Source organism: Mus caroli, unplaced genomic scaffold (genome assembly GCF_978045245.1).
Source record: "Mus caroli unplaced genomic scaffold, Mus_caroli_1 scaffold_7, whole genome shotgun sequence".
NCBI lineage: Eukaryota > Metazoa > Chordata > Mammalia > Rodentia > Muridae > Mus > Mus caroli.
In genome coordinates this window covers 144,029,098-144,051,370 of record NW_028227262.1, presented here as the reverse complement: position 1 = coordinate 144,051,370, position 22,273 = coordinate 144,029,098, and the positions used below count along the sequence as shown (strand labels likewise).

The 22,273-nt window shown below is 40.7% G+C and overlaps 1 protein-coding gene across 1 annotated transcript in view; it reads right to left on the bottom strand.

Annotated features, from left to right (window-relative positions):
* The window catches only part of Pon2 (paraoxonase 2), a 33,735-nt gene that overhangs the window by 6,012 nt on the left and 5,450 nt on the right, over positions 1-22,273 (bottom strand). The window contains exons 2-5 of the mRNA XM_021164502.2: positions 18,027-18,097; positions 6,482-6,537; positions 1,676-1,841; positions 1,002-1,128 (exon numbers count right to left, since the gene is read on the bottom strand). Of these exons, the coding sequence (XP_021020161.2) occupies positions 1,002-1,128; positions 1,676-1,841; positions 6,482-6,537; positions 18,027-18,097 (420 nt within the window). The remainder of the gene's footprint in view (positions 1-1,001; positions 1,129-1,675; positions 1,842-6,481; positions 6,538-18,026; positions 18,098-22,273) is intronic.

The following is a 22,273-nucleotide window of genomic DNA, read 5'->3' as shown; positions in this document are numbered from 1 at the left end:
AGTAACAGTCCCCTTCCAATGAGGATGCTCAATTTTGCAGGGATATTGACCTCCAGCAATCATGCGTGTGCTTTGTATAAAGCATGTAAGCCTCCCAGAAGACAAGCTGCTCCTCCGAGAAAGGCCAGTATTTGACTGCTAAGTTATCTGAAATGAGGGTGACAGCCATGAAAAAATGGTAGGGTTTATCAAACCGGTCCTGGGGAATGTCACCCTGAAGTCTGGCGTTTCATCATTTCTCAAGAAAGTTTGCTCAGGACACTAATCATTATAAAGAGTGGCATCATTCTGATCTACAGGGAAACTATACACACACACACATACACACACACACACACACACACACACACACACACGAGAGAGAGAGAGAGAGAGAGAGAGAGAGAGAGAGAATGTTGAGTGTTCTTTATCAAAAATCCTTGGGAGATTAGAAGTGTTTTTGATGTTTGCAAAAACATAATGAGATCTCTCATGTAGATGAGGCTCAAATATAAACATAACATTCCTTTACATATCACATACATCTTGATTCTTACAAAATTAGTACTGCCTGAATACCACGGTGTGTGACCATCCACTGGTGCACACTCAGCCTATTAGAGGCTATCCCCTGAAGTAAAACTATACTTCCACGTCCATCAGTGACCAACTGCCAACAGATTCTCAGCAAGGTGTGGGGTGTCTTGAATCCCTTCCTATCCAGGCTGGAATGTTGACCTGTTTGACATTGTGCATATCTTGCACAGGGAACCACACAAGTTTTAGTTAAAAAGGAAAGAAAATGTCATTATATAGAATTTTTACCTATGGCAGCATGGCTTAAAAAGTCTCAAATTACAGAGCATTCTAGACTTTATACATCACACACACACACACACACACACACACACACACACACACACACACTCGAGCGTGCACACACGCACGCATGCACATCTACATATGCACATAGAAATGCCAGAGATAGCCAGGCAAATAAGAACAAGGAGGGAAATACGTACCTTGGAAGGAGCTCGTGTTTAATTGTTTTCAGGTGCAACAGAGAATTTTCTTCTTCTTGAAATTTAAAAATTTCCACTGTACTCTTGAATTGTGGGTGGTTTACAACAAAGAGATAAACTGTATCATCTAAAGAATGAGAAGGACAGAACTACGTTATAAGACACATACACAGGACCGGCGGGCAGGCGCTACTGACATTTCAATAGCATGGGCATGGGAAGGTTGAAGATACAAGCTGTTCACTGCCCTAACAGATCATTCTTCTTGCTGGCCCTTCCCATTACCATTGACCCAGTGTTAGTGCTGATCACTGGACCCCTGACCTGTAAGATGGGAGTGCTCCATACTCTATATACAGAATTCATGCCTAATGCATTCATAGACTCATTTGGAGATCTAGTTCTTTTTAATCCAGTGATCACAGCCATACGAATAAGTCTGGAAATCTAAGACTTTTGGTTGTTAACTGTTAGATATTTGAACCCTCTTAGGAGGCATATGAATGAGCCGTTGGTAGGAAGAACACAGGCTTGTTTCATGAGGTCATTGTCTCCTTCCAATGGGTGTGTGTGTGGGTGGGTGGGTGTTGGGTAGGTGTGTGGGTGTGCTATTTCCCACAGCCATCGATGAACCTCTATGTGCTTCTTCACCTTGGCAGCTCATCAACTCTTACCGTCATCTATGAAAGTGCTAATGCCATGTGGGTTAAATGAAGCCAAATCAAAGCCCCAGCTGACTCTCAACTCCAGCGCCCTCGGTTTCTCGTCTTTAAGATCCATCATCAGTATGCCTCCAGGCTTATCTGGTGCAAAGCTGTGGAGCCCTGGAAACTTGAGGCCCTTTGGAAACAGTGGGAGAAAAAAATTAGACACAAAGGCTTAAGTATGTTGATGAATTAGGTGTCTACTCTACGTGACTTATAAGTGGCAACTTTAGTTAAAGTTAGTGGCATGGAGCCACAGGCACAAAGATAAAAGGTGGGACAGAACGCCAGGAACACAAATGGAAGCAGAACAAAAGAAGAAATGGTGATTGGGAGCTGGAAACTGAACAACAGATAATTTTGTAGAGCTCTGACAAATGATGCAGCTCTTCCTTCTCCTGAAGGGCTCCCAAATGGGGAGTGGTCTGAGAGATGCCAGGGAGAGCAGGAGGTCAGGAGAGAAGAAACTCTCCCCCCCCCCCATGCCTGAACTCTACAAGAGGCTGGAAGACTTGAGATCCGATCGACAAAACCTGTTGGTGTTATTTTGAAAGAATATCCCTCATCCAGATATGGTTAGATGACTCCGTTCCTCCATGGCTACCGTCATTGACACTGAGGACTAGGACAACGGCTCTGCTGCTTCTGCCCTTATTTCCTTATCATCGATGTTCCCTCTGCATCCAGATTGTGGCAGATTATCGCACACCTTTAACCAAAACACTAATGCTCCCCAACTCGGTCTGATTACAAGGGAAGGTTTAGGATGGGTTGAAGCCCTTGCGTGACGGGCCTTTCTAACCCTCCCTACCTGTCATGCCCATCTCTCTCCTCACCCCATGACTTTCTCCCATACCCACAATGTCTTAGGCATCCAGGCTTCAGGGCCCTCCACAATAAGCAAACATGTTCTCATGCCAGGGTTTACTCCCAGGCCTATCTGCCCAGAAATGCTTCCCTCTAAAGATGCAGGGCAAAATCCCTCAATTTATTTATTTCTATTTCAGATGCTACCTTCCCAAGCAGTGATGATGAGACCCTCATCCAAGCAGTACCGACTAGCCTGACCTATCCTATCCCCCTCTTCCTAGCTTGCCACTCTCTATTACCCCAGTGCCTTTGGCATGCATACACCTTATACCTACATGAGCAACTATGCTGTAGGTAGTACTGCAGAGAAGTACTACCGTCCAGCTGGTTTCCTCAAGCCTCAGGGCTTGTACACCCTTCTTACTGTCCGAAAGCCTCTTCTCAGCTTATAGACAAGATTTACACTCCCATCCACCTGAATTCTGGGCAATGTCCCTAACCAGAGAGACCTCAGCTCCTTTTCCAAATGACAGCATGATGCCACACACACCAGAAATAGTACTCTCCACTGCCCTGTCTCTCTATCACCATCAGACATGTTGACCAGAGTGGTAGGAATTTGTGCCAGGACCCTCTTCTCATTTCCTACTAAATCCCAGAACCCGGAACACAGCAAATACCCCACCCTTTCTCCCATCTATCTGTACTGTCTCCTTTACCCCACCCTGGATCACTACTTGCCTACTGGTCTGATAGGGGACATTCTATTTTATTCTTTTGATGTCTCATACCACTCTGGTACCATTCTGGGACTCATTCTGGTACCAGTGTCTTTCCTCTAACATAGCACTGCTTACTCATCGCTAGAGTACCTCTGCCTGAGTGGAACACAGTTAATTACTTGCTCTTTTATACAGCACTGGGAAAGCTCTAATATTTTATATGTTTACTTTGAACACAAATCTCTTATTAGTGACAGCCTGTCGGTTGAATCTCTAGGTTATTTAAAAAACATCATCTGGAAATGAGGCCCACATTATCTGAAAGTAATGACCACTTGTCTTTGACTTCCTCCCCATGTTCCCTTTTCTTATTGTATTAGGTTATTAGGAACTCCTGTGGGCTGGTAATATTTGCAGGGGGTGGGGGGTACGGAGCCTTTCCCTTCTCTTGAACATTAATGGAAGCATAGCTCATGTTTTGCCATTAAGAATGGTGTTTGCTGTTGGTTTCTGGGAATTCCTCTTATTTCTAGTTTGCTTGGAACTTTCAATCAAGTGAGGAGTGAGTTGTATAAATAGATTTTGTGGCATTTGCAGAGATGATTTGGATTGTCTGTCTGACTATAAAATGCAGAATATTCTTTCTATTCTTAAGAAAAACCTTAAGGGTGATAACAGCTATGTGAATTCACTACCATATTCAGTTTACTGTATTTTGTGTAAATTTAAGGGTACAATAAAAACACAAAGACTTTTATGCACAAAAATGGACAGAAGAGGAAAGTCTTAAATTCTTTTGTTATTTGGTTTTCTTTGAGACAGGGTTTCTCTGCATAGCACTGGCTGTCTGCCTGCCTCTGCCTCCCAAGTGCTGGGACTAAAGGCATGCGCCACCACTGCCCAGCTGAAACTCTTAATTTTTAAGGACTGACTGTAATTGCCTCCTTTTATGCTGGCTGGTCTGGTAAGCAGAATAAGCTACAGATCTGCCAGTGCTTCATGACAGCTCTATTCAGCAGTTACTAATCGTCTTTCTTGACTTATGTCTCTTAAAAGTAGTGTGACTCCATCATCTGAGCACTACGAGAGGATGATCCTATCCATGACTATAGTAACACCTTCAATTATCTCCATATTTCTCTGCTTTAAACTTTTGTTTTATGTTTAATTGCATCAAAATACACATAACATAAATCCCTCCAGTGCAGGCATTTTAAAGAGACACTCCAGCAATATGACATATATTCACCTTTCTTTGTTCTAGTCTACTCTGTGTCACCTTGCTGGTTATCAAACATGTCAGTTTTGTGATGGATCGAAAACCCATTTTGGGGGTGTGGGAGTAGGGTGGTTTAGGAGATGTTTTGTGTTAGAAACCAAAGCAAGTCACGCCCCCACACACTCCCCAAAATGTAAGAACTATGTGTTTAGAAGGGTTTATATGCTGTGGGGTGTTAGAGACTATGCTGGAGTAAATGAAAACTAGCAAAATCCAAATGATCAACAGCTGATAGCAGGGAAAACAAGTTGACATGGAACAGTCATAAGCTTATCAGCTTAAATGACTGGGGATTTCAGTGTTTTGGATGGACGTCTTCGTCTTGTTCAAAGTCATTTCTTTGGAAGTAAAAATATTTAAACAGTTAAGTTCTAGATGTCCAAGAACACATCCTTAAAACCAGATATCAGCATCACCACCAAAGCCCACAATGCCATCCTCTCCTTCTTTATTCAGGATCATGGCCTCTCTAGTAATGAGTAATTCTGACCAGCAAACCTGTGGTCTCTCCCTAACACATGCTTCATAATAATCCTAGAGTTGTACTGTGCATGTGCCCTAATTCATTCTGCATAGGCAATGGAAAGTTTCCTTTAAAATTGTCTATTGGAGGTAAATAGAAATGTCATTGCTCCTTCTGAAGGCCACAGCATTTCTGTTGGCACCAGTGGTCCATCCATCTGCTCAGAGTCCTTCATATAAAAACCACCAGGAGCCTCAGAGTGCTCCAGCCTTATGTCTCTTCCATGTCGAGAGCTCTGGCCTTTCTTGTAAGTTCAGTAGTTATTTTATTAGTGTTGGGTGTCTTTTCTACTGTATCTCCAGGTTTCTCCATCTCTCTCCTGAGTCTTAGATCCTCACAAGAATGGCTTCTGAGAAGAAAAAAAGGCAGGCTGAGGAGTCAGATACGTCTTCCTCAATAGAAACTGGACAAGGCAGGTATGAAAGGCTCTGACTTCTGCTCAAGCCAGGAACATGGGGTCAGAAGCACTCAGTTGCTATTCATCTATACACTCTGTGTGTCCAAGGCACACAGACAATGAGTCTGAAAGTATCTATCAGATACTCAGAAGGTCAGTTACTCATCAACATATAGGAATTCTTCAACAAAAGGGAAGCCTGTGAATAATCGTAGTTGCCAACTTTTCTCTTATGATGAGCTATTGTGGGGAAGAAGCTAGGGCCACAGTTTGGGGAAAATGGCATGTAGGAATATATGAATACAGAATTGAATTGCTCAAAGTAAATCATACTGGTAAGAATAGATGCTACATTGAAAATAGCATAGTGGTAGTGTCTATACCCACAGTGATGCCTCTGTGTGTGTGTGTGTGTGTGTGTGTGTGTGTCCACCAACATAGGTGGAGGTCACTTTTTCTCTTTCCATTACCTGGGTTCTAAGCATTACACTCACCTTCCGTCAGGCTTGGAAGTAAGAGCCTTTACCTGCTGAGCCATTTTTGCAAATCTCCCCACTTTATTTTAATTATGAGCAAGGGTCTCTCAGTGAACTTGGGGTTCTCTGGCCTCTGATCCCTTCCAATGCTGTGATTACACAGCATTCACTGCTGTATTCTTTTTTTTGTTTTTGCTTTTAGGCCTGGGTTCAGGGGGTAGAAACTCAGGTCCTCGTGCTTGCATAAGGAACACCATACCAACGGAGCCATCTCTTCCAGCCTCAGATATCTTTTGTAATAACATGATAAAAAAAAAAAAAACAATTTGAACTGGAACATTCTAGCGCTATGCAACTGGGAGACAAGAGACATTTGATTAGCAGGTGAAGACATTCACCTCTACCTACACTCAGAAAAGATTAAGGACTTTTCCCTATGTAGCCTGACTTGTCTTTTTCTCAGAGTCTACTTTGAGAGATGAGGAATTTCAAATCTGTTTCTATTCTATGGGTCTAAATTAATGGCCCTGTCTGTCCCACTGCACATGGGACAAGAAGATGGTACTCACCACGCTAAAGAAAGCCAGGCCATTGGGAAGAATGTCAATGTCCTCAGCTCCAGTTTCTGCAAGTTGAAGGAGTAGATAAATAGCATTATCAAACTGTGCTACTGGTTTAAGAAAGTGTAACTATAGCTTTGTTTACTTTATCTGAGTGTCTATTTCTTTAGGGAGGGCTCCAATTTCCTTTGCAAGGCACCATTGTTTTTAATAACCGTCAGACTAAACTCTTTTCTACAGTGAACTTCTGACTTTAAATGCTAGATATTTCATGTTTACTCAAATCAAAGTCAAGTTATCACCACATTTCCAAGTGCGATACGGAACAAGTTGACATCTGCACACTTCTAGGATAAACATCCAGATGTCTCGATAGAAGTAATTGACAGCAGGGGAATATTACTTCCACAAGGAAGGGCCCACAGTCATCTAACCATGCAAATCTCCTGTCCCCCCGCTCTGCTCATTCAATCTGAAGCAAAAAGACATTTTTCTCATTAACAGAGAGAAAACACCTGGGATTACATTCTCTCTCTCTCTCTCTCAAAAAAAAAAAAAAAAGCAAAAGAAAAGAAACAGTGGCTATTTGTTCTCATAAGCAAACACAGCTTCTAAATTAATCTTAAAATTATAGAAAAACTAGCAAAAGAAAATTAATGAAAAGCACCATAGACCTATAGCTTCTGACTCCAGTCTCGGAGGCAGGTTACAATTACCATCGATTGATATTGACTGTCTGAGGTACCTTCCACACAGCATAGCAAATAATCAGACGGAAGACCGTCCCCATGGCCTCACTGTACACATTTCAGACAGATAATAGAGTTCCAAACACAAGAAAAGGATAAAAATGGCTCACATTAAGCTAAATCATTGCACATTCTTTCAGTCCACAAGATTCAATCTCCCTCCTTAAGACTACTCCAAAGGTCATAGCTAAGAATATTTCTATGCTGTCAAAATAAAAACAACATTTATCCCACCATCTGGTCTTGATTTATAACTCTACCCACGGGTGCAAACCCTCCCCCCACCCCAGTATCTTTTACTCTGTTATAGAACACAAAAGCAAAATATAATTAAGAACATAAGAAAGTTTAGTTTATAACAGTGACCCTTCTGCCTGCTCTTCAGAAGGAAGGCTTATCCAAAGACACTTAAGCATGTTCTAGAGGTGGGAAGGGACCCTAGCTGGGTTTCTGAAGGGCTACAGATAGGCTTCAGGTTCCAGTGAACCTGCTAAGGTTCTGGGCACTGAAAAATGGCTTGTACATAGGCAGATGAGATCTTTTTGTGACAAGAGTCCTTGGTTTATAGAAGATCATGTAAGGGTCTGTGATAAACCCCAAATGTCTAAGAATCACCAGACATCTTTGTATGTTCAATCGTGGCTTTGGATGCTATGTTATTAATATCAGCTTTGATGTCCATGCTTGAACTGAACAAAAAGAAAGACTCACAATATTTAAATAAGTTTAGGAGTTTAGAAGTTAGTTATCATTGGCCACAGGTGGTCCATACTCAGGTTCATTCAGACACACACACACACACAGACACAATTCTAGTGTGGGTATTTTTTTTCTGCATTCGAGTAGTAGGAAGTCAATTAATTAACATTTTCCCCCTGAAAATCATTTCAGAAAAATGTAACTTCAATATGTAGAAATTCATACACATAAAAAAAATTATGACAATAACATTGCCACTGTGTCTTGAGTGGGAAAATGATGAGTGACTCGTTTTCTAATTTATCCTTTCTGCCTTTCACATTTTCTACAGGCTCCTGGTATCACTTTGTGAGAGGATTCATGCCTGGCTGAGTGGGCCTGTGCTCAGTCACCAAACCTAACACTAAATGCATGCATAAGTAAATGAATCAATACCTCATAAGATAATGAGGCAATTCCTCACAAATAACAGTAGTGTATTAATAACTAAGGAGACCACTCCAAAGGACACCTCATTTCAGCCACATTGAACCTTCCTTCTGTTTATCCTATGGCCCAGTTTTAGCGAGTAAATTGATACTCACGTCTTGCACACTGTGGGACATTTTCTGAATCTACTTACCCATGTTTGTGTCTAGAGCTACTATCACAGCAGGTTTTTACCATCTCACATCACCACGTCAGTGATGATTTCTGCAGGAAAAAACTTCCTCCCTTGTAGCAGTATCAGTAGAGATAGCTGCTAATGTAATTCAATGTATGCAAACTATGAGCTATTTGTAAGCAATTTTCATAATCTCACATAATTTTAGAACACTGAGAAGCTGAATTATTTTCCCATACTTTATATATAAAAGAGGGGGGTCTTTGAAAGGTTAAACAAATTGGAAATCAATCAATCAATTAACCAATCAATCACTCTCCTGCTGGGAATTGGAGTCTTTTGGTCTGACCTACAAATTATCAGCCCATTTAAATAATGGGCTTTCCATTAGAGAAATGTGGTTTCTCTCTAAAAACACCACACTTAGGCAACTAGGTAGCTCAGTGGGTAGAGCTTGTCGTACAAACTATCTGAGCCTGCGTCCTGGGATCTACAGGGCCTACTCTCCAGAGTTGCCCTCTTACTTCCACACAATGAGAAATCAACATGAACGAAGGACAGATACATTGCACTTTGTCAATTCAGTCATGGGCAGTTCCAAAGTTGAGGTTTTTCTCCCAAATGTTTTTTGTTTACTAAAATCATTATCACTTCAAATATTGAACACTTTTTTAAAAACCTCCTTTAAAAGCCTCTCTCTGGGAATTCTCACTTAGCACAGCTGCTTTTAACCCTTCTTGCTTCGGCAATTGTCTGTCTCAGAGAAGGCCAGCTGTTTCTTGGTTTCACACTTCTTTGTTTCTTGTTATTTCAGCAGCTGTCGACCGTCTGTGTGAGAGAAGCCCAGTGGTTTCATGGTTCCATACTTTCCTGGTTCCTTCTTAGCAACAGACACCTGGCAACATGGCTGCCACGGCTTACTGGCTTCTTGCTAGCACTGATGACCACATGTATAACTCCAGGTCAATAGGACATTAGGATAAAAGATAAACACAGTTACTAGGCAAAATACAATTTAAAAAATCTATGTACATTCTTTTCTTACTCTAAACTGCAATGAAATGGCAGCAAACAAGGTTGTAGTTTTGGACAAAAATGGAAGCAATATGTTGGAGGCAGTATTATTACTTCATTCAACCTTTGCCTCTGAATGACAACAAGAAAAGCAGTCATCTGATTGATCACCTGACCCTCTTGCCAGACTGTCACATAATAGAAAGATCTGAAGAAACCTCTTCTTTAGCTCAGGTTAGTCTGAAATTCTCAAAATAGACCAAGGTGGCCTTGAACTTAGGATACCCTCTGCATCTGTCTCTGCCTCCCAAGTTTCAGGATTACAGGCCTACACCACCACACCCTGCCTCTCTCTGAAATTTTGATTCACTTCTCTAAACCATAACCCAGTCACTCCGGAAAAAAAAAAAAAAAAAGATACTACACTGAAAAATAATTTACAGGTTATGTGAAATCTTTGGGCCTTCGATTCTTATGTGTCATAAAAAGAAAAAAAGAAAAAAAAATGCCGGGCGTGGTGGCGCACGCCTTTAATCCCAGCACTCCGGAGGCAGAGGCAGGCGGATTTCTGAGTTCGAGGCCAGCCTGGTCTACAAAGTGAGGTCCAGGACAGCCAGAGCTACACAGAGAAACCCTGTCTTGAAAAACCAAAAAAAAAAAAAAAAAAAAAAAAAAAGAAAAAAAGAATATAAATATGTTTCTCATGGTTTGGAACTTGCCAGTGTCTTTTTTACATGGGGAGATTGTATCGTAGATGGAGAAGCTCTAAATCCAAAACTAACTCAAGAGAGAGTGAGGGAGAGGGGAGGGAGAGAAAGAGAGAGGAAAGGAAGGGAAAAGGGAGAGGGAGGAGGGCAGCATTGGAGAAGAGCAACTGAGAAATTGAAAACTTTGTCTTAGGCTATAACTCTGGAAAATAAAATTGTTTTGAATCTTAAGCTAAGTTTAACCTAACCAGTTCTTCGCATTTTGTTACATAGGTCCTGGTATTGTACTAAACTGCCAGTATGTAAAAGCTCGTCTATAACATAGACAAAGAAGAGTTTGCAAATGCAGTAAGCGGTACACTAACCTTCTTCTCCACAGAAGATGCATCCTGTAATGTACGGGGTAAATGCCTGCTACTCATTACGCCAGAAAGACACTATGATATGATATATGATAGATATACATCTAAAATTCTTAAAATGTTACTGAGTACATTTCCAATAATGATAGAGGTAGCAATGCAGTGTGTGTGTGGTGTGTGTGTGTGTGTGTGTGTGAGAGAGAGAGAGAGAGAGAGAGAGAGAGAGAGAGAGAGTTGTGGGAAAGGAAGACAGAGCACTAGCAGGAAGGAGTCTCTACTCTTGCAGAGATTAGTGTCAGGTGCACAACTACTAAAGTTTCCCCAAATAGTTCATCCTTACCGTTGTGCCTATCATAAAAAGGTGATTTCGTGTACATGGGGATGCTGGTCCAGCACCCTTATTCCTTGTAGTCAAAGACCATTTGATAGGCAAATACTGTCAATATTTATATCCACAAGTTTTATTAACCATTACAGGTCATGAGCATGTCACTCAACAAATGTTCATATGCTGTGTTCTAACCACAGGGCAAAAGCAAATGAGGATGAGAAAAAGCCCAATTGTAATAGATGTAAAAATGTATCCCAAATGTGCTTCTAATCACTCATCTGCTCCGCTCTGTTGGCTGCTGAGGAGCCTCGGAGGCATTAAACACTTCAGGAGAGGGGGCATAGGTGACAGATTTCCTCCTTCTCTCTAATGCCAGACAGCAGCTCACACACATCACCACAGAAAGGTCAGAAACACAGACAGACGCCTGCTCAGAATACAAATGCTCCGGGGCTTGTTTTCCTCAGAGGCACGCTCCATCCCAGTGAGCTGTAACGGGAACATGTTTGGCAGTTTGTCCCCTAATGTGTCTGACTGTGCCCTGTTGTCTTCTGTGAGACTGAAACTCACAGAAGGTGGTCTTCATGGAGCCAAGGGCTGTTGGATAATGTGACAATTATTAACTCAATAGCAAAAGTAACCAAAGAGTTCAGTGACCCAGCCTCCCACTCTTGCCTCACACCCTTCATAGATGTCTCTTGGCGCTGGCAAGACCAGTTCTGAGGCTCCTTTGCATTTTCCTGCCAGGAGGCAGCATAAAGTGAGTTGCTGGATTATATGTGACGCTATAAAACCCTCACTTCTAGAACTCGCTTTGTTAAAAATAAAACAGAAATACAGTTAGCGTGGCTTTTGGACCTTAGTCTAGGTGCTCCTCTTAAACGTCTGGAGGACAGTAAGAAGGAGAAGTACCATGAGAACCACCCAGGAGAGGGAGAAGGAGCTAGGAAACTATTACAACAGCAATGCAGAAGAGGGGGCAGAACTCACGAGAAATAGACATAAAAAATAAGGGACCAGCAGGAGATCTGCAGGGAAACTCTTTGGTAAGCCAGATAATTTGCTTCTGTTGAAGTGAACTTTTGCTGTTTGGACTTATGTGGTTATAAACAGGTGGCATTAACAGTCTTGTCAACTTGATGGTAGTTCATTAATGATTACCAAAAATTGAAACATTTCCTAAAGACAACAATTTTTCTGTTAAGGATCTGCACAGAGACACACAAATGCAAGAGCAATGATGACCACTGATTGGTCTAAGAGATCCATCCGCAGCGTAAAGAGCATATCCAAAGAACAGGAGAGCCTGTGCAATCGACCGTTCATCTGACAAGGGGTTAGTATGCAAGATGCATAAAGAACTCAGAAAATCCAACAGCAAAACCATACCAAACACCAAAATTCAAAACCCAACTGAAAAGTTGGCAAATCCCCTGCTCCCGCTCCCTCTCCCTCTTCTCTCTGTCTCTGTCTCTCTCTGTCTCTCTCTGTGTGTGTGTGTGTGTGTGTGTGTGTGTGTAGTATAAATACTACAGCCACTGTGGATAAGAGTGTAGATACAGTGTTCATAAAAACTGAAACAAACGACCTGTGATCTAGCAATCACTCCAAGGAAATAAAGTCATTAAATAAAGACCTATCTGTATCGGTATGCTTATTGCAGGATCATTTACAGCTACTAAGATGTAGAATCAATCAAGATGACCACCCATGTTTGACTAGGCTTAAAAAAATTGGTAGCCCCCATTTGTAGTTATATTAGAATATTATTCTGCTACAAAAGTGTGAAATCAAGCCGGGCGGTGGTGGCGCACGCCTTTAATCCCAGCACTCGGGAGGCAGAGGCAGGCGGATTTCTGAGTTCGAGGCCAGCCTGGTCTACAAAGTGAGTTCCAGGACAGCCAGGGCTACACAGAGAAACCCTGTCTCGAAAAACCAAAAAAAAAAAAAAAGTGTGAAATCTTGTCAACTGTGGGGTCACATGCTTATAATCACAGCACTCAAGTGGTTGAAGTACGAAGACTGTGAGTTTGAGGCCAGGTTGAGGTGAACAAACAAACAAAAAAACAACAAAACAACAACTATAAGCCAACTGGGGCTATACCATGAAAATATCTCCAAAATAAAAATAACAACAAAAAACCTTCTATACTACAAAAACAAACATGCAAAGGACAATATCCTCTCATTTGTAGTAACATGGCTAGAACTGAACAGTATTGTGTGGTCTAGGCTCAGAAACATATATGGTAACCTGTTCTCAGTTGATGGTAGTAACCTGTTCATATTCAGTTGTGGAAGCTAAAAAACTGTTTGTCATACAGAAATAGAGACTTTAACAGAGGTCACTATACGCTAGGAAGATCAGGGACAGGCAGAATAATCCATACCCAAAGTCGTTCTGATGTTTTATAGTACAATGGAGTAAGTTCAGTCTATACCCACTAAGCAGGTCCTTTAAAATCACAAAAAGGGCAAAATATGAAGATGTTCAATATGTCGTAGTTAGTGAATGAGTGTATATGAGGAGATGAAAATCTGATTCATTTGATTTAATCATTACAGACTACATATATGTATAAATTATAGTATTGCAGGCAAAGAAGCATAAACAGTTACCATTCAAAATATTAAGAAAGAAAAATAATCTGAAATTTATATGCTTGATACAGTTGGCGAACAAAGATTTGTTTTATGGTCCTTATATACTATGACCAAACAGGAGAAAGTCAGTTCTTCTACTCTAAGTTTGTGTGCTTCATAATTAAGCTTTACTACTTACACATGCATATTAAAAATTAATGTGGGCTGGAGAGATGGTTCAGTGGTTAAGAGCACTGACTGTTCTTCCATAGGTCCTGAGTTCAGTTCCCAGCAACTACATGGTGGCTCACAACCATCTGTAATGGGATCCGATGCCCTCTTCTGGTGTGTCTGAGGATAGCTACGGTGTACTCATATAAATGAAATAAATAAGTCTTTTAAAAAATTAATATGTTTTAAAAAATAAACTATAGGTAGTCAGCTTTAGCCCAAGTATTTAAAAATAGTATTTAGCAAATTAGTGCACTGCACTTTTTCTGTTCAAAGTATTAATCAGCTTCCTGGACACATTTAAGACTGTGGCATACCTTTGTATGCTGAGGTAACTCTGTAACACCTTTGACATAAAAAGAGTGCAATGGAAATCTTATGCGCACTTCCCCTTGTGGGTAGGTTGGAAGGTTGACCAGTTATTCATGTTCTCAATTTGTTTTTTCGTTTGATCTTTGTTTTATTTGCTCTTCTTCCCTATTTCCACCTCTTTTGCTTTCCATTACTCTTTTGTCTTCACCTTTTTTCTTCTTTTTCTCCTTTATCCTCAAACAAACAAATAAACCAAAAATAAATCCCTCTCAAATAAAGACCTCCCTCGTGGCTGCATTTCTACAGTGTTTCACGAGGTTTTACTTCTACCATTATTTATTTTGAGATAATTGGGGCAATCTGATGAAAACTGTAAAATCGAAGAAGCCCTTTTCTATATCCTGACAACACAGAGTGCTCTTCGACATCAGTTATTCCTTCATTTTTAAATCAAAAATAAACACCCCAGATCCTTTTTTACTTCTGAGATAGTCTGTGGAACTCCTTTCCTAAATTAATATGATCAAGATGAGATTCCTTTGAGAAATACTCTGTAATCTGAACAGGAAATTATAAGGTAAGGGATTATAATTAGCAACTCAGTGTGTAAACAAATGTGGCATGTTCTACAACAGACTATAGAAAATGCTCACACATCCTTGTAATAGCAGCATTTTTGAGGCAAAAACATTATGATTGCTATGAGTCAAGGTCAGCCTGAACTACAGTGAGTTCCAGCTTAGCCTGGCATACAGAATAAGTCGTCACTAATAATGAAATAGACTTTTTCCTTTTTGTTTATTTTCCTCTCAGATATCACATCCCAACTGCAGTTTTCTGTGACCCTCCTCCCATTACCACTCATTACTTAATTTTACACTTCAGATGGTTAAAATTATAAATTCTGCATTTTATACACATAATTCTTAAAAGAGCCCAACTGCAGTTTCTCTTCCTCCCTCTCCCCATTCATTACTAGATTTTACACTTCAGATGGTTAAAATGATAAATTCTGCATTTTATACACATAAATTTTTTAAAAATTAAAGAAATAAAAAAGCCTTCCAAGATGTCAAGTGACATCTTTAAAAGAGACTTAGTAAATAAATCATTGAAAGTAAAAACATTAAAAACAACAAGTAGTTTGAGGCCAGCCTGGTTTATACAGTGAGTTCCAGGCTAGTCAGGACTACATTGGGAGACTCTGTCTCAAATAACAAATAAACAAAACCACATCAAGAAAAGAAACCCTGAGGTAGGACTAAGGTGAGAGCTCAGCTGGAAAAGTGCTTGCCTTGCAAACATAAAGACAGGAGTTTGATCCTGGCTAGGTAAATGAGAGAAAACTGTCTCAAAACAAAGTGAAGAAAATCAAAGTGGCCAGCAGCTAAGGACACTAGCTAGGGTTGTCCTACAGCACCCACATCTATACACATGATTGCTCCCCCAACATGCCTCTGCACATATATGCAGCTTTGAACACGTGTACTTGTGAATGTGTACACAGAGAGAGAGAGAGAGAGAGAGAGAGAGAGAGAGAGAGAGAAGAGAGAGATGCACAGACACCTAAGAGATAGATATACATGTGTGAATACATAGAGCTGCTCACACCATTCAGGACTAGAGATAGCACAGCAGGAAGAACAAGAGCTCATTCAAATGCCATTTGTGACAACAGCCACCTCTGTATTTGCCGGAGTATTCACTAAGGAAAGCAGAGGAAAGGAAACAGGGTTATCTCTAGAGTTCTTTCTCTGAAAGAATGAAGTTTGGTGAAGATTGTGTTATTTACCACTTAGATTACATTGAACATATAATATTCATATGAACTTTTCATAGACAATAGTGTTAAAAAGTGTTTTTTTTTAAAAAAAGGAAGGTAATTACCTGGATATAAGTGGCCAAAGCATAGTAATAAGTGAAACTGGAAATATTCAAAATGTATTTAACAATGTTACTAGCTATAAGGAACAGGACACCTCTGTGTAATACAGATTTTAATTTGCTTTTAAAAAATCCAGTAGTCTTACCCATGACCAAATGCTGTCTTATAAAGGCTGGAAGGAGCATAACGTTATTTACTTCCATGTTACATCTCTTAAAGTATTCTAAAGAAAGATTTCAAGAGTTTTAAAGTTTAAAAACCTTCACTCCAACTACAAGGTCAACAATGTCAGTAACTAATAAGAAGACGGAGCTTTGGCCATGTTCATGTGTAGTAGAAACAGAATAGGAAGCAGGGTGCGCTGATATCTGTCTATCTCTAGTTACACCATGAGCTAACTGCCTTTAAGAAAAACCAGCATTTCTGTCACCCATTGATAAGTTAACTGTAATTACTAAGAAGCTACTAAGTCCTGGGGACTTTGGTAAATGGCAAAGGTAAAAACCAACAAGACAGGGACTCTGCCCTGAAGGAAACTGTAGTGACAGGGTGGAGAGGCCCTTGGAGTCTGTGCAGACAAAAGCTGCTCTTTTACTTATTTTTTTATTACATCTTTATTTACCTTTTACAGCAGAACGCGATTGGGCACTAGATTTCCATTCACAAGACTTGCTGAGTTACCAGACCTAGGGGGAAGCTCAAGGTTTTGTTCTCAGTACTTTGGAAAACAAGCCACATGGGAAATTCCTCATGTCAACTTCTGTTAACATGTATTCTTACGTCTAAGACTAGTACACACAAAATTAACTACAGGGAATGAAAAAAATTCGGGATGGAAACTTAAGCCATCTTGATTTGGTCTACTAAAGAGTTCATCTGGGCAGCTAAACACTTCAGACCGCAGAGCTAACAGTAGGTTGCATTCCATCTTACAACAACCAGTCTACCAGCCTCCTGAATCAAATCTACAGAATGACATGGAGAAGTTTTATCTTCCCCTTAGTGTTCATGTCGCACAGATGTTTTAAATGTTAACAAAAATAAACAAAAGTTCTGGGAGATATGCTGCAGCCAAGACTCTGACACCTTGGTGTGTTCTACATAGAGTCAAGAGGTCAGGGCCCACCCTGGCTATTTGCTCTCCCTTTTGTGATCACAGCTGAGAAAATTAAATAAAAAGAGTTTGTTGTTGCTGCTTCTGGAGTTTTGAAAGAGAATGGCTTCCATAAGCTTGTATGTTTGAATGCTTGGTACCCAGTTAGAAAAACCGGCTGAGAAAGACTAAGAGATATGGCTTTGTTGAAGTGAGTGTGGTTTTGTTGAATGAGGTGGGTCACTGGGAGCGGTGGGGTTTGAAATTTCAAAAGCAGACCTAGTCTTTCTGCCTGAAAACTGCGGGTCAGATGTGAGATCTCAGTTACAGTTGCACTGGCACGCCTGTCTGTCTGCTTCTGCACACTTAGTCGAGATGCACGGACTAACTCCCTGAAACTATGAGCAAGCCCCAATTTAACGATTTCTCTTATAGACTGCCTTGGTCATGGTGTGTCTCTCACAGCATCAGAAGAGTGGCTAATACACTAGAGCTGTTGTTGTTTCCAATAAATTGAAGTAAGGGTCAATTATACATCAGGGATAAAACCAGATGTTGGTGGCAAGATGGACAACAAAATCAACAGTGTTCCTGCTTATGCAGGACATACCTTCCTTCCAAATTCTCATCGCTGGGAACACAGACTGCCGGGGCCATGTAAAGTCTCAACTATACAAACACAACTCACAGAGGTTCCTCAGGTAACCATATATACCATATATATCATATATGTATATTTATGTTTATTGTGTATATATATATATATATATATATATATATATATATATATACAATAAACATATGCGCAACTAATCAGCCTAACAAGAAGAAATACAGGAAGTTTAAGATCAAAAGGGATGGTCAGAGAAGTACCATTGATCAAATGAGCTGCACTAATAATTGCTGAAAGACAGTAAAATCACACACAGCACCGCCAGCGAGCACCAGCAGGCACCAGGACCAGCAGCATCTTCCCATACATACCGATTCCTTTAATGAGGTGGCAGTTCGGAAGGTCTACAGATTCGACTTCTCTGGAGGCTTTAAGTCGACTTCTGTTGGAAAGCAAAAGAAAACTGTTTGTGTATATGTTCCCTGACAATCGGGCTGCACAGACTGTTACACGGCCAACAGTGGTTCCCACAGCCCGTACCGTTAAGAGTCAAGACAAGAGTTTGGTGTGTGCGCCTCTCTGTTCCAGTCTCTGCCTTCCAGACTTAGAGAAAGAGAAACCCTACAGGCTTAACCAAATAGAAAGATGCCTGGGCCTAGATAACTCAGCACCTATGGGTCCATGCCAAGTACACATTGTGGCTGTTCATAGCATATGTAAAATTTACAAATAAGATCTTAAAAGTTACTACTATTGTATGTGTGGATAACATGTGTGTTGAGAAGGTGACAGCAGGTCTCAGAATATGTGTGTGGGGTCAGAGGACAGTATTGTGGAGTTAGTTCTCTCCTTCCACCCTTCACATGGGTTCTGAGGCTAGAATTCACTGTGCCAAGCTTGTAGTGTAAGCGCTGTATCCTCTGAGCCATCTTTCTAGTGTCAAAATAAAAATAATAAAATCAAATATTACATTACTTGAAATGTAGCCATAAAGAAAATAAACAGTATGTGAGTATAGATGCAGTAAAAATACATTGAATAAATGAAAGTTTTAAAACAAATGTAATAGAATATAATAAATCTTACTCCCACATGTCCCTAGAGCAATTTAGGAGGCAAATTACAGTAAGAAGGATAAATAATTGAAGCAGCTGTAGAAGAAACAGTACGAATACAAATGATGCCAGTGGTTACAGTGACTAAGGGAAAAATAGTAAAAATATCGATAATGGTAATATATAGTATTATTTAACTATTACTGTATATATTATCTATATAATACTATAGTAATAAAAATATTGATAATGGTAATATGTAGTATTATTTAAATATTACTCTATATATTATCCATACACTACTATAATAGCAAAAATATCTATTTGCACAGGGCTAAGTTGACTACAGTTTAATCTGATAATCTCAGTGAACTTACTCAATTCTTCAACTAACCTCATGAACTGGGTACCATCAGACCCATCTTATGCACAATAAAACCAGCTCAGAGAGATAGGAACAAGTTTCCTTGTAACTGTTTGGAAGTCCCTACTTTTCTCCTAGAGGAGTGAAGAAATCTGGGTTCTTGGGTTATCAGTAGCACAGCCATGACCTCCGGCAGGTTAGTGGCTCTCTGCTGGCCTCAGTCTTTCTCATGGATGCAGTAAGGATCAACCTAGAAAACTTCCCGATTCCACTAACATTGTGTAGCTCCATAAATGTGCAGATACATCTGGACCATGAGTTCTGGTAAGCATCCTGTGTTGGTTTGGATGCTGATTTTACACAACTTGCTTATGAAGCCTGCTATACTGTACAAAACTAGGGATGATAACAGCTGGACGACCATTAAGTCGATAAACTATGTGATTAAATGCAATCTGTTTCAGATAACAGGTACAGCTGCATCTGTGAGCCATTTATTTCAGAGTGAACCTGGGTTACTAAGGAGGGCTATCTGCTAGGTTAGTTTTACTGGGCTATCTTTAGAGATACAATCTACCTACTATTAAAACTGTAGAGTTATGTTACCGAAAACTGAGTGTGACCTTTAGTTAATCAAATAATTTTCACCTGACTCTTCTTCATTATAAAATGAAAAGGAGATTTTTAAAAATCCCCTGAGGCTCAATATGCCAGGAGTTAACTGCTAGCCATTTGCCCTGGAAGGACCCGCTGCCCCTGCCTGTAGACCCCAGATGCAATGGCTCCCCTAGAAACAGCATCATCTCTACTGTTCACCCTTCTTTCATTGTCTTCCCACTGTGGAGGTGGGAGAACCCCTGACTTTTTTGCATTGAGGTATACTCATAGGAATTAAGTTTAGAAAAACTTGTGTTCTTAATAGGAAAAGCCCCCAAAGGAGAGTCAGCTGTCACCTCCTTCCTCTTCCACAACTGAAACACATGCACAGTGCTTGGCCCATCAGCAGCCATTCTGCAGGCTTGAGAACGAGAAAGATGAAGACATGAAGTCAAGAGGGAATGGTTAAATCACACAAGTATCCAAATAATATAGTTGCTTGTTTCCCATGTGTTTCTCTCAACACAGAAAATCAAAGTTACTAGTCAAGGGCATAGGGGAAACAGAGTTTTCAAATGCTTTGAGCTATCTGGCTACAAATCATAGACTCTTAACTGACAGTCATTATTTGGAAACCAATCTCTTTTTAATTCTGGAGACAGCAGTCCCCACCCAGAGTGAATCCAGACAGAGAGCTGTTAGCTGTCATTTTACCTGGTGACAGGTAGCAGTTTAGACACACAACACAACGGTACAACCTGCTGAATGAGGGGAACCCGGCAAACACCAGCCAGCCTTTCCACTTCCCCAGATCTCACTGCCCAGGAGTTTAAAAGAAAATTGACAGCTCTTTATCTTCAGCGTACACATGTATATAAAAAGGGGCCTTTATCTTCTATACACAGGCTTAGAAAGCCCTTTGGAATTGACCCCTACGGCCCCTGTAATGCTTACACTAGGTAACTGAAATTTGTGCTTAGGCATGCAAACCTGGGGAATTTTGCTCAACCACAGAGAAGCCAGGAAGCTGTGTGGGAACTGGGCCATAGTGTACTAAAAACTAAAGAGCTGGCCTAGAGTGCAGCCGCAGCGCTAAGGAGTTCCCCATTGGACTCGCAGTTAAATCACTCCAGAAGTCAATTATTCACATGTGAATTAGAGAAAGGAAGCTATTTGTCTAAGAAGTCAGTGAAAGACAGAAAATTCAAAGAGCATTCTAGTCAAGTGTCAATAAATGTACCTTTGGGGTTGAGGCTATAGATCAGCTGGTGGAGGGCTTGCCTAAAACCCTGACTTCACTCTAACTCCACATAAACTGGGTTTGGCTGCAAAAGTTTGTAATACAAACGGAATTTGAGGCCAGCCTGGACTACATGAGATCCTGTACTTTTTTCTTTCAAGGTTTATTTGTTTATTGCTTTAGTATAAACATGTTCTATACTTATTTAATGTATGTGTGTGCGTATATGTTGTTTGTGCATGCGAGGATATGTGTATTTGCATGTGTACATGCAGATATAGAGGCCAGAGGTCAACCTCAGTTGTCTACATCAGTAGCTGGCAACATAATTTTTTGAAAGAGGATTTTCGGGAGCTGGAGAGATGGCTCAGTGGTTATGAGCACCAACTGCCCTTCCAAAGGTCCTGAGTTCAAATCCCAGCAATCACATGGTGGCTCACAACCATCCATAATGAGATCTGACATCCTCTTCTGGTGCATCTGAAGACAGCTATAGTGTATTTAGATATAATAATAAATAAATCTTTAAAAAAAAAAAAAGAAAGAAAGAGGATCTTCCACTAAACTTGGAACTCAATGATGGGTTAACCAGGCTGGCCAATGAGCTTCACGGATTTGCCTGTGTCTATTCCTTACTCCTTACTGAGGAATGTGTGCTGGGTTTATAGGCACACACTCCTGTGGGTAGCTTTTATGTGGATGCTGGGGATCTGAACTTACGTCCTCACGCTTGCCCTGTGGCCACGTTACTGACTGAGCCATCTCCATAGGCTGAGAAGTTCTATACTTTGAACAACGTGATCAGCACATCATGGTCTCACAAGAAATGCTGGGAGGGTGTGGTGGGTAGCCAAAGCGTAGCTAAAGAGGCTGCCCCTTCTGACGTGGTCTGAAGAAAACTCCACCACTTACCGTTAGAACTGTGAGAAAAGGTGTCAGGCATCAGTGGCTGAGAGGGCTCAGTGTTCAGGAGTACTGGCCACTCCATCTCAATAATCTGAGTCTTATTTCTAGAACTGGAGTTAGGTAAAGAGAACTGACTCCTAGAAGTTGACTGTCCTCTGACCACATTCACACATACGTGTACACACACACACACACACACACACACACACACATTACAACAATAAACTATATTAAAGTTCTGAAGGTAAGAAGCCTCAAGCAGATTGTTGAGACTTGTGTCTCGGGGTTCCTGCCCACACTCTTTTTCCTCTAGTGTACTCAAATCTCATAACTTGTCCAAGTCTGTCTTTGCGACAGACAGCAACTAGCTTGGGAGTGCTGGCCTACTTCTACTTTCCCCTCTGTTGCTCAAGAAGGGAGGGGCAGAAAGGGTGGCTACAGAGCAGCATCTTCCCG